General features: G+C 47.1%; 1 protein-coding gene across 3 annotated transcripts in view; it reads right to left on the bottom strand.

Moving 5' to 3' along the window:
- Window positions 1-12,488, bottom strand: part of LOC129811645 (regulator of G-protein signaling 6-like) — a 72,060-nt gene that overhangs the window by 19,435 nt on the left and 40,137 nt on the right. For 2 of the 3 annotated variants that reach the window (XM_055863108.1, XM_055863110.1), the window contains exons 3-5: window positions 3,082-3,181; window positions 1,888-1,938; window positions 1,677-1,804 (exon numbers count right to left, since the gene is read on the bottom strand). In XM_055863108.1, coding sequence (XP_055719083.1) covers window positions 1,677-1,804; window positions 1,888-1,938; window positions 3,082-3,181 — 279 coding nt within the window. The remainder of the gene's footprint in view (window positions 1-1,676; window positions 1,805-1,887; window positions 1,939-3,081; window positions 3,182-12,488) is intronic. The other variant, XM_055863111.1, reaches the window with a different exon arrangement.

Genomic DNA, 12,488 nt, shown 5'->3' with positions numbered 1-12,488 from the left:
CCCGGACCTGATCAAACATCTCTGGAGAGACCTAAAAATAGCTGCGCAGCAACGTTTCCCATCCAACCTGACAGAGCCAGAGAGGATCTGCAGAGAGGAATGGGAGAAACTCCCCAAATAGTTAAATAAAATAGAAATAAATACATATTGTATGTGTCAAGCTTGTAGCGTCATACCCAAGAAGACTCAAGGCTGTAATCGCTGCTAAAGGTGCTTCGACAAAGTACTGAGTAAAGGGTCTCAATACTGTTTTTGCTTTGTCCTTATGGGGTATTGTGTGTAGATTGATGAGGGAAAAAAATATTTAATCCATTCTAGAATAAGGCTGTAACGTAACAAAATGTGGAAAAAGTAACGGGGTACCTCAATTACCTCAACTCGGTAATATGACCCCGTGTATATATTGAAGTCATTGTTACTCATTGTGTATTTACTATTACTTTTATTATAATGTGATATACATTTTCTATTATTTCTCTATTTTCTTTATCTTTGCATTGTTGCGAAGGGCCCGTAAGTAAGCATTTCACTGTTAGTCTACACCTGTTATTTTCGAAGCATGTGACAAATAACATTTGATTTGAACAGCAATGCCAGATTGTGGGATGCTGTGAGTAGATACGCAACACTGTACATTGTGCCTCTCCAACTGATATCATCTATAATATCAAAATTGTTATTGATATTTATAATATAGTGATAATATCTGTAGTGATTTACCCACGGGTTAAGGGAGAGAACAAGGGTAGTGAGTCCAGACCAATTACAACACTTGACCTGATACTGGGGATCAGACTATAGGAATCTCTCAATTCAGTTACTCTGTTAGAACACTCTCCCCTGGTTTTCTCTGCTTTAGAGCATAAAGTGACCAGCCACAAGGTATTGAGGCTACTGTTCTGGACAGCGCACAGGATAATTTATGGTCAAAAATCATGTTATGGATGGTGGTGTGGACAGTAAATCCAGTTTGGGACCACTACACTCTTAGAACAAAAGGTGCTATCTTGTAACGGTTTTCCTCCTCCTCTTCGACCGAAAAGGAGGACTAGTGAGGGAACCAAAATGCAGCGGAGTTTGAAGACATAATTTAAAGAATAACACGAAAACACGAACTTGACTAATAAACTAACAAAACAACAAACGGTGTAGACAGACCTGGACGACGGACTCACATAACACGAATAACGCACGAACAGGGAAAATAGCCTACACATAAATGAACAAACAAACCGAAACAGTCCCATATGGTGCGACAAACACAGACACAGGAGACAACCACCCACAACGAACACAGTGAAACAACCTACCTAAATATGACTCTTAATTAGAGGAACGCCAAACACCTGCCTCTAATTAAGAGCCATACCAGGCAACCCATAAACCAACATAGAAACAGAAAACATAGAATGCCCACCCAAACTCACGTCCTGACCAACTAACACATACAACAAACTAACAGAAATAGGTCAGGAACGTGACATATCTAGAACTTAAAGGGGTTATTCAGCTGTCCCCACATAAAACCCCTTGAGAATCCTTTTGGTTCCATGTAGAAAATAAGAAAAAAAAAGATTCTCTATGGGGACAGCCCAAGAACCCTTTTTGAACCCTTTTTTTCTGAGAGTGTAGGGATGGTACGTCTACTGGTGCCTGAAGTTACAATGGTAGCTTACCTGGAAGCGGTACAGGGTCCCATCATCTTTGAGAGTGAGGACGTGGTCGGAGATCGGGAAGAGGTAGCCAAGGGCAGCGATCAGGCTCCCTAAATGAATGGCTTCAGCTACAGGAGAGAAGACTAACGCTGAGTAGAGAAAAATGGCTTGAGTAGAGACTGACAACAGGGGTCAATCCCAGTCAGGTTGGCTGTATACATAGCAGACATACCTGAGTCCTCAATGGAGAGGTTTTTCATCAGCCACTGCACAATGTCTGCTCCTGGTATTCAAAGCAGAAGAACGGTTGATAGGGACAATGAAATGGCATTGTACACACACAGAAAGCCTCTACTCAACAGCTGCAATAGTTAACAGGTCTCCCCTCAACAATCTATTACTTTTAGCTTACAGCACAGCTACAACGCCCTTGGCTAAGGCTAAATGTAGCATTGCTGAGTATGTGTTTGCAGGAACAATCCAAATGGAACAATGTGATCTTGGTCTAGCAGGAAACCACACTGCCCTTTCCCACCTGGACAAAAGGAACACCTATGTGAGAATGCTATTCATTGACTACAGCTCAGCGTTCAACACCTTACTGCCCACAAAGCTCATCACTAAGCTAAGGACTCTGTGACTAAACACCTCCCTCTGCAACTGGATCCTGTACTTCCTGACGGGCCCCCCCCAGGTGGTAAGGGTAGGCAACAACACATCTGCCACGCTGATCCTCAACACCGGGGCCCCTCAAGGGTGTACTCCCTGTTCACCCACGACTGTATGGCCAAGCACAACAATTTGATTTGAAACCAGGTAACCATCTTTTCTCTAACTCCTGGACAGCAACATATTTGGCATAATGTTAGGAGGAGTGAGACTGGGAGAGTGAAGCGTGAGCCCGCAGGCCTAAAGAGACGTGAGGGGGTGAGTCACACTCAGAGCAACGTTACTGGGACCCCCCCCCCCTCCTCTCCTATTCCCCAGCCCCATGGCTACTGTTGACTCTGTTGACTCACACACACACATACACACACCAGCCAGAACAGTCTTACTCACTCACACTGCCCCCTAAAACCGTGTCATAAAACACACAACCAGCCACTCTCTACAATGTCAGTGCCAGGCGGCCTCATCTGTCCCCATCTGCAGAGGCAGCAAGTCAAATGAGCCTGAAAGGTCATATTTGCTTTAATGATTCTGACTCTCTGTCTGCTCTTTCTGCTTTCTCTTATTGTATGAGACAACACGCACGCACGCACGCACGCACGCACGCACGCACGCACGCACGCACGCACGCACGCACAAATACACACACACACACACACACACACACACACACACACACACACACACACACACACACACACACACACACACACACACACACACACACACACACACACACACACACACAGCTGGTCACCTGATACCACACTGGGGATCTTGGACAGGAAGCTCTTGACAGTTCGGATGGCCACCCCTCCTGCCTTCTCATCCTGTATCCGCATAATGACATCTTCAATCTAACGGGGAGAGGAGACACAACAAAAGTGATCAGGGTTAGAGCACAAACCAAACCATCCACAGTTTCTCCATTAAAATGATAAATTTTCATAAAACAATCCAATTCTAATGTGGAAATCTAGGGTCTGTTTATCCAGCCCCACAATTCCCACAGTAACAAGGCCCACCAATGGGGAGACTAGGCCCATTGAAGATGGCTGTGAGAGCGATTCCCCAGAGGTTAAGATAAACATCACACCTCAAACTCCTTGCAGGCAGAAAGCACCCCGCCACATCACACAACAGCAGCCTAAAATTAGGCGCGGCCGCACCGTGCTCGCAGCTCAAGACTCAGACACACACACACCCACATACTGACTGACTGTAACAAAGACGATTATGCTTGGATGAATTCAAAGGCCTGATTGTGTGCAAAGCTGATTTGATTTGGCTGCTCCGTTTGCTTCACCATCTCAGAAAGGTCATCTGTATTTATCTGCACTGTTAAATGGGAGATGGCATGGATCGACTCGTTCATTACCATCAATATTCAGCAACAATCAGAAAACGCTCTTTATCAGCCATTTGTATAGAGCCCTATAGGGGACAGTGATAAAGTCACGCAATTCTCAGTTGTGTGCCACTGTCATTCCAGCATGTTCCTGACCCCCTTCTCTCCCTCTCCTCTCATCCATCATTCAAATAGACACATTTGCATGTTCCAGCAGCCTCCTTAGCCTCAGAAATTCAGCTCTGAGCGAGCGCACCAAGAGCCAATTGCCTCCTCTCCTAAGTGGTTGCAGCAGGTTGCAGTTGCACGGCATGCCTCAGTACTGTGTATCTCTGCCCTCACAACGACAACCATAGAGATGTGCAGTATTTTGGCCAATCCCAACTAACAGGCCAAGGACAGTATAAATAAGAATAGGTGGTTTCTCAACAAGTACAAACATTGGTCACTATTTCAACAACCTGCCCCTACAACCATTGTGTCTCTGGTCTGATGACCTGGTGAGAGCAACAATCATAACTCAGTAGACCCATTAGCAGGTCTGTCTCTGGCTAGAAGGAGTGTTGAGAAGACAGAGGTCTGTCTCTGGCTAGAAGGAGTGTTGAGAAGACAGAGGTCCGTCTCTGGCTAGAAGGAGTGTTGAGAAGACAGAGGTCCGTCTCTGGCTAGAAGGAGTGTTGAGAAGACAGAGGTCCGTCTCTGGCTTGAAGGAGTGTTGAGAAGACAGAGGTCCGTCTCTGGCTAGAAGGAGTGTTGAGAAGACAGAGGTCCGTCTCTGGCTAGAAGGAGTGTTGAGAAGACAGAGGTCCGTCTCTGGCTAGAAGGAGTGTTGAGAAGACAGAGGTCCGTCTCTGGCTTGAAGGAGTGTTGAGAAGACAGAGGTCCGTCTCTGGCTAGAAGGAGTGTTGAGAAGACAGAGGTCCGTCTCTGGCTAGAAGGAGTGTTGAGAAGACAGAGGTCCGTCTCTGGCTTGAAGGAGTGTTGAGAAGACAGAGGTCCGTCTCTGGCTAGAAGGAGTGTTGAGAAGACAGAGGTCCGTCTCTGGCTAGAAGGAGTGTTGAGAAGACAGAGGTCCGTCTCTGGCTAGAAGGAGTGTTGAGAAGACAGAGGTCTGTTTCTGGACAGAAGGGGTGTTGAGAAGACAGCAGGTCTGTCTCTGGATAGAAGGAGTGGTGAGAAGACAGCAGGTCTGTCTCTGGCTAGAAGGAGTGTTGAGAAGACAGAGGTCCGTCTCTGGCTAGAAGGAGTGTTGAGAAGACAGAGGTCTGTCTCTGGCTAGAAGGAGTGTTGAGAAGACAGAGGTCCGTCTCTGGCTAGAAGGAGTGTTGAGAAGACAGAGGTCCGTCTCTGGCTAGAAGGGGTGTTGAGAAGACAGAGGTCCGTCTCTGGCTAGAAGGAGTGTTGAGAAGACAGAGGTCCGTCTCTGGCTAGAAGGAGTGTTGAGAAGACAGAGGTCCGTCTCTGGCTAGAAGGAGTGTTGAGAAGACAGAGGTCTGTTTCTGGACAGAAGGGGTGTTGAGAAGACAGCAGGTCTGTCTCTGGATAGAAGGAGTGGTGAGAAGACAGCAGGTCTGTCTCTGGCTAGAAGGAGTGTTGAGAAGACAGAGGTCCGTCTCTGGCTAGAAGGAGTGTTGAGAAGACAGAGGTCCGTCTCTGGCTAGAAGGAGTGTTGAGAAGACAGAGGTCCGTCTCTGGCTAGAAGGAGTGTTGAGAAGACAGAGGTCTGTCTTTGGCTAGAAGGAGTGTTGAGAAGACAGAGGTCCGTCTCTGGCTAGAAGGAGTGTTGAGAAGACAGAGGTCCGTCTCTGGCTAGAAGGAGTGTTGAGAAGACAGAGGTCCGTCTCTGGCTAGAAGGAGTGTTGAGAAGACAGAGGTCTGTCTCTGGATAGAAGGAGTGTTGAGAAGACAGAGGTCGGTCTGTGGCTTGAAGGAGTGTTGAGAAGACAGAGGTCCGTCTCTGGCTAGAAGGAGTGTTGAGAAGACAGAGGTCCGTCTCTGGCTAGAAGGAGTGTTGAGAAGACAGAGGTCCGTCTCTGGCTAGAAGGAGTGTTACGAAAACAGTATACGTTTCTATATTTACTCTTCTGCAAGCCTCACAATCGAAGGCAATTATCTCCTTGCCAACTGGCTAAATATTAAATAGATGACTCAGACACTCAAGTCATGAATCTAATATACCTGAGTAATACATTTTAGATGCGTGTGGATTTAATAATAGTCCGATAATGTTTCAGACAGTGGAGAAGAGAAGGAATAGTGAGGCAAGACAATTTCGAATGAATGACTGCTTCTTTACACAGACTGTGCAGTTGGAGAGAGAGAGAGAGGGAGAGAGAGGGAGAGAGAGGGAGAGAGGGAGAGAGAGGGAGAGAGAGAGAGAGAGAGAGAGAGAGAGAGAGAGAGAGAGAGAGAGAGAGAGGAGAGAGAGAGAGAGAGAGAGAGAGAGAGGAGAGAGAGAGAGAGAGAGAGAGAGAGAGAGAGAGAGAGAGAGAGAGAGAGAGAGAGAGAGAGAGAGAGAGAGAGAGAGAGAGAGAGAGAGAGAGAGAGAGAGAGAGAGAGAGAGAGAGAGAGAGAGAGAGAGAGAGAGAGAGAGAGAGAGAGAGAGAGAGAGAGAGAGAGAGACCACCACTTCAACTCTGTATTTTCAGAGAGAAGAAAACAAGGATTTTACAGTACAGTTACATTCTTATCTTTTAGAACGGCACTATCAGTCCAACCAGATTTACTGTCTTCCTGTGTCTGAATACAAACCTTGAGAGAAAACAATGGAAATAAGTTATGAAATTACCTCCATTCGCTGCAATACAATGCCGCTCCACACACCCCGAGAGAGACAACAGTAAAAGGATTTGGTTATTTTGTTCTTGTTAAATAATTAACCTTGAACTCCATAACAGGTCTGAAAATAACTAATTATCTCCCCATAGAATGACAGTGGGCATGAAGTACTTAGCAGGGGTACAGAAACCAGCAGTATCTGTTCACTGTGGAAGCTAATGGTATTTGCATCTTGTTGTGAAGGGCTTTTGAGAGCGGAACATTCCTGCTAGCTGGCGATAACAGTACTTTGCCCCTCCACACTGAGCTCTATTAACGGCATTCGGGGAAGAGGTATGTGTGTGTGTGTGCCTGTGTGTGTGTCTGCTGGGGCCCATTGTCATCCGTCCCTCTTATCTGTGAGGTTACTGAGGGCCCATGCTGCTGTCGGGGCAGTGGCTACTCAGCCAGCCACCCTGTGACGCTCCCTGGCAGGCCATTACAGTGGACTGCTCAACTTATTATCAACACAGAAACACTACCAGGACTTACGGTACTGTATATGCTGTGTGGCTTAGATTCCCAACTGTAGTTTCTACCTCAAACAGTCGTTTCAGTTGAAACAATGACTGGGAGATACAATTGAAGTCGGAAGTTTACGTACAGCTTAGCCAAATACACTTAAACTCAGTTTTTCACAATACCTGACATTTAATCCTCGTAAAAATTCCCTGTCTTAGGTTAGGTAAGATCACCACTATATTTTAAGAATGTGAAATGTCAGAATAATAGTTGAGAGAATGATTTATTTCAGCTTTTATTTCTTTCATCACATTCCCATTGGGTCAGAAGTTTACATACACTCAATGAGTATTTAGATGCATTGCCTTTAAATTGTTTAACTTGGGTCAAACGTTTCGGGTAGCCTTCCACAAGCTTCCCACAATAAGTTGGGTGAATTTTGGCCCATTCCTCCTGACAGAGCTGGTGTAACTGAGTCAGGTTTGTAGGCTTCTTTGCTCGCACACGCTTTTTCAGTGCTGCCCACACATTTTCTAAAGGATTGAAGTCAGGGCTTTGTGATGGCCACTCCAATACCTTGACTTTGTTGTCCTTAAGCCATTTTGCCACAACTTTGGAAGTAGGCTTGGGTTCATTGTCCATTTGGAAGACCCATTTGCGAGCAAGCTTTAACTTCTTGACTGATGTCTTGAGATGTTGCTTCAATATATCCACATCATTTTCCTGCCTCATGATGCCATCTATTTTGTGAAGTGCACCAGTCCCTCTTGCAGCAAAGCACCCCCACAACATGATGTTGCCACCCCCGTGCTTCACGGTTGGGATGGTGTTCTTCGGCTTGCAAGCGTCCCCCTTTTTCCTCCAAACATAACGATGGCCATTATGGCCAAACAGTTCTATTTTTGTTTCATCAGACCAGATGACATTTCTCCAAAAAGGACGATCTTTGTCCCCATGTGCAGTTGCAAACCGTAGTCTGGCTTTTTTATAGCGGTTTTGGAGCAGTGGCTTCTTCCTTGCTGAGTGGCCTTTTAGGTTATGTCAATATACAACTCATTTTACTGTGGATATAGATACTTTTGTACATGTTTCCTCCAGCATCTTCACAAGGTCCTTTGCTGTTGTTCTGGGATTGATTTGCACTTTTCACACCAAAGTACGTTCATCTCTAGGAGACAGAACGCATGTCCTTCCTGAGTGGTATGACTGCTGCATGTGCCCATGGTGTTTATACTTGTGTACTATCCCAAGGATGAACCAGACTTGTGGAGGTCTGCCATTTTTTTTTGTTTTAGGCTGATTTCTTTGGATTTTCTCATGTCTAGCAAAGAGGCACTGAGTTTGAAGGTAGGTCTTGAAATACATCTACAGGTACACCTCCAATTGACTCAAATGATGTCAATTAGCCTATCAGAAGCTTCTAAAGCCATGACATCATTTTGGGGAATGTTCCAAGCTGTTTAAAGGCACAGTCAACTTAGTGTATGTAAACTTCTGACCCACTGGAATTGTGATACAATGAATTATAAGTGAAATAATCTGTCTGTAAACAATTGTTGGAAAAATTACTTGTGTCATGCACAAAGTAGATGTCCTAACCGACTTGCCAAAACTGTAGTTTGTTGACAAGAAATTTCTGGAGTGGTTGAAAAACGACTCCAACCTAAGTGTATGTAAACTTCCGACTTCAACTGTGTCTATCAATGGAGATGAGATGAAATACATGTCCATTTACCAGAACGTTTTGAAACACCGATCAGGACAAGAGCATACTCCAATTGTGACTAATACTAACTACCTTATATCCATAAATGGTGCCAGACAAGCTAATAATAAGCTAATAAAAGCAGAAAGTCTCCCAAAATGAGACCTTGATAAAAAATGTAGAAGGGTGTAATAGAGCATTAATGATTCAACAGCCGTCATCACCACAGACACACTGGTCATTGTTCAAAGACCTTTATGGCTGTGAAAGTCATAATGGCCAATCTGAGAACTTTTCAAGACTGTTTTCTAACCTACTTTCTGCTGAATTGTCACGTTCTGACCATAGTTCTTGTGTGTTTTGCTTGTTTTAGTGTTGGTCAGGATGTGAGCTGGGTGGGCATTCTATGGTGTGTGTCTAGTTTGTCTGTTTCTATGTTTGGCCTAATATGGTTCTCAATCAGAGGCAGGTGTTTTGTGTTGTCTCTGATTGGGAATCATATATAGGTGGCTTGTTGTGTGTTGGGGTTTTGTGGGTGGTTGTTTCCTGTCTCTGTGTTTTCTCTGCACCAGATAGGGCTGTATCGGTAAGCCACGTTTGTTATTTTTGTATTTCGTAAGTGTTCACAGTTCTGTCTTGTTTATTAAATCATGTTGAACACGAGCTACGCTGCGTCTTGGTCCGATCCCTGCTACACCTCAGACGAAGAGGAGGAAGGCTGCCGTTACATGAATGATATTCTCTTTACTGCCCAATTAACATATGAACAGAGCCCAACAATATGAAACATAAAGTGAGTATCGGATAAGTGTAACCTCAGTGCAGTGAGAGTTCACTGGTCCCAATACATTCTTCTGACTTGCTCTGGATGTCTTCATATGCTGCATTTGTGTATGCTTTCCAACAGTCCAAGCCATCACAATGAACTGTATATAGAGCATGTGACTTTTAGGCAAGAAGTCAAACTGACTTTTGGCTGTGAGCATTCTTAAATAAACCAACCCTCCACCACCCCCCTTATTCCTAGGACCAGCCAGGCATCACACTGTGTGAATAGCAAGCTGATGTCTAACTTGGCTCTAGTTGCTCTTCTCTGGGGATGCAGGTGTGAATGACAGCTGCTTTGGTGGAGAGGGTCTCCTTGTACCCTCTATGGACCAGAGGGGGGCTGCTGCAGGCCTGGTCATGATGAGGGGGTGCCGGGTGTTAGGGAGCCTCTCCTGGATTCGTTCCACCAAGGACAGACACTGTGACAGCTACAGCAGCCCCAGCAATGACTGGAAAGCAATGACTGGGACCGTCGCCAGAGACCCCGGACTGGGGATCTTCGCTGGAGGCCCCGGGCTGGGGATTTTTGCCGGAGTCCCCGGACTGGGGACCGTCGCTGGAGACCCCAGACTGGGGACCGTCGCTGGAGACTCCGGACTGGGGACCGTCGCTGGAGACCCCGGACTGGGGACCGTCGCTGGAGACCCCGGACTGGGGACCGTCGCCGGAAGCTCTGGACTGGGTACTGTCGCCGGAAGCTCTGGACTGGGTACTGTAGCCGGAAGCTCTGGACTGGGAACTGTCGCCGGAAGCTCTAGACTGTGGAAGCGCATTGGAAGCCTGATGCGTGGTGCCGGAACTGGTGATACCGGGCTAAGGACACGCACCTCAGGGTGAGTGCGGGGAAGAGGCACAGGCCGTACTGGACTGTGGAGGCGCACTGGAGACCTGATGCGTGGGACCGGTACAGGTGGTACCGGGCTGATGACACGCACCTCAGGGCGAGTGCGGAGAGGAGGCACAGGACGTACTGGACTGTGGAGGCGCACTGGAGACCTGATGCATGGGACCGGTACAGGTGGCACCGGGCTGATGACACGCACCACAGGACGAGTGTGGAGAGGAAGCACCATCCTTCCTGACTGGATGCTCACTCCAGCCCGGCAAGTGCGGGAAGCTAGCACAGGACGCACTGGGCTATGAATGTGCACTGGAGACCTGATGCGTGGGACCGGTACAGTTGACACCGGGCTGATGACACGCACCTCAGCACGCCCGCTCTGCAGCGCTCTCAATGCTAGCCCCTCTCTCTGGAATCTTGCGTCGAACTCCTCATCCGACTCCCTGACTGGCTCAGGTTCACTCCTCGGCTCCGCCGACTGCTCCATGTGCCCCCCTCCAAAAAACGATTGGGGTTTCTGTGGCCTACCTCGTTGGTATAACTCCTCGTAATATCGCCGTTCCACTTTCGCTGCCTCTATTTCCTCCTTCGGAAGGCGATACTCCCCAGCCTGCATCCAGGGTCCTGCTCCACCCAAAATCTCCTCCCAGGTCCATTCCTCCTGAACACGATGCTTGGTCCATTTTTGGTGGGTTCTTCTGTCACGTTCGTCGTATAAATCGGACCAAGGTGCAGCGTGGTATGTGTACATTCTTCTTTATTAAAGAAAGAACACTGAACAAAATAACAAAACAACAAAACAAACGAAACGTGAAGCTATATGAAATAGAGCAGACAGGCAACTAAACATAGAATAAGAACCCACAATCACCAAAGGGGAAATGGCTACCTAAATATGATCCCCAATCAGAGACAACGATAAACAGCTGCCTCTGATTGGGAACCATATCAGGCCACCATAAACATACAAATACCTAGACATACAAAACCCTAGACATACAAAAACCCTAGACAATACAAAACCCCTAGACAATACAAAACCCCTAGACAATACAAAAACGAGCGTAATCCACCCTAGTCACACCCTGACCTAACCAAAAGATAAAGAAAACAGAGATATCTCAGGTCAGGGCGTGACATCACTGACATTTTCAACCTCTCTCTGACCGAGTCTGTAATGCCTACATGTTTCAAGCAGACCACCATAGTCCCTGTGCCCAAGGAAGGTAACCTGCCTAAATGATTACCGCCCCGTGGCACTCACGTTGGTAGCCATGAAGTGCTTTGAAAGGCTGGTCATGGCTCACATCAACAGCATCCTCCCGGACAGCCTAGACCCACTCTAATTTGCATACCGCCCCAACAGATCCACAGATGACGCAATCTCAATCGCACTCCACACTGCGCTTTCTCACCTGGACAAAAGGAACACCTATGTGAGAATGCTGTTCATTGACTACAGCTCAGCGTCCAACACCATTGTGTCTACAAAGCTCGTCACTAAGCTAAGGACTCTGGGACTTAACATCTCCCTTTGCAACTGGATCCTGGACTTCCTGACGGGCCGCCCCCAGGTGGTAAGAGTAGGCAACAATATGTCTGCCATGCTGAACCTTAAAACTGGGGCCCCTCAGGGGTGTGTACTTAGTCCCCTCCTGTATTCCCTGTTCACCCACGACTGTGTGGGCAAACACGACTCCAACACCATCATTAAGTTTGCTGACAACACAACAGTGGTAGGCCTGATCACCGACAACGATGAGACAGCCTATAGGGAAAAGGTTAGAGAACTGGCAGTGTAGTGCCGGGACAACAACCTCTCCCTCAATGTGAGCAAGACAAAAGGGCTGATCGTGGACTACAGGAAAAGGCAGGCCAAACAGGCCCCCATTAACATCGACGGGGGGCTGTAGTGGAGCGGGTCGAGAGTTTCAAGTTCCTTGGTGTCCACATCACCAACAAACTATCATGGTCCAAACATACCAAGACAGACGTGAAGAGGGCACGACAAAACCTTTTCCCCTCAGGAGACTGAAAAGATTTGGCATGGGTCCCCAGATCCTCAAAAGGTTCTACAGCTGCACCATCAAGAGCATCCTGACCGGTTGCATCACCGCCTGGTATGGCAACTGCTCGGCAACTGACCGTAAGGCGCTACAGAGG

The sequence above is a fragment of the Salvelinus fontinalis genome, chromosome 15, assembly GCF_029448725.1.
Source record: "Salvelinus fontinalis isolate EN_2023a chromosome 15, ASM2944872v1, whole genome shotgun sequence".
Classification (NCBI taxonomy): Eukaryota; Metazoa; Chordata; class Actinopteri; order Salmoniformes; family Salmonidae; genus Salvelinus; species Salvelinus fontinalis.
Note: the sequence above shows the minus strand (reverse complement) of the source record. Positions and strands in the feature narration are given on the sequence as shown.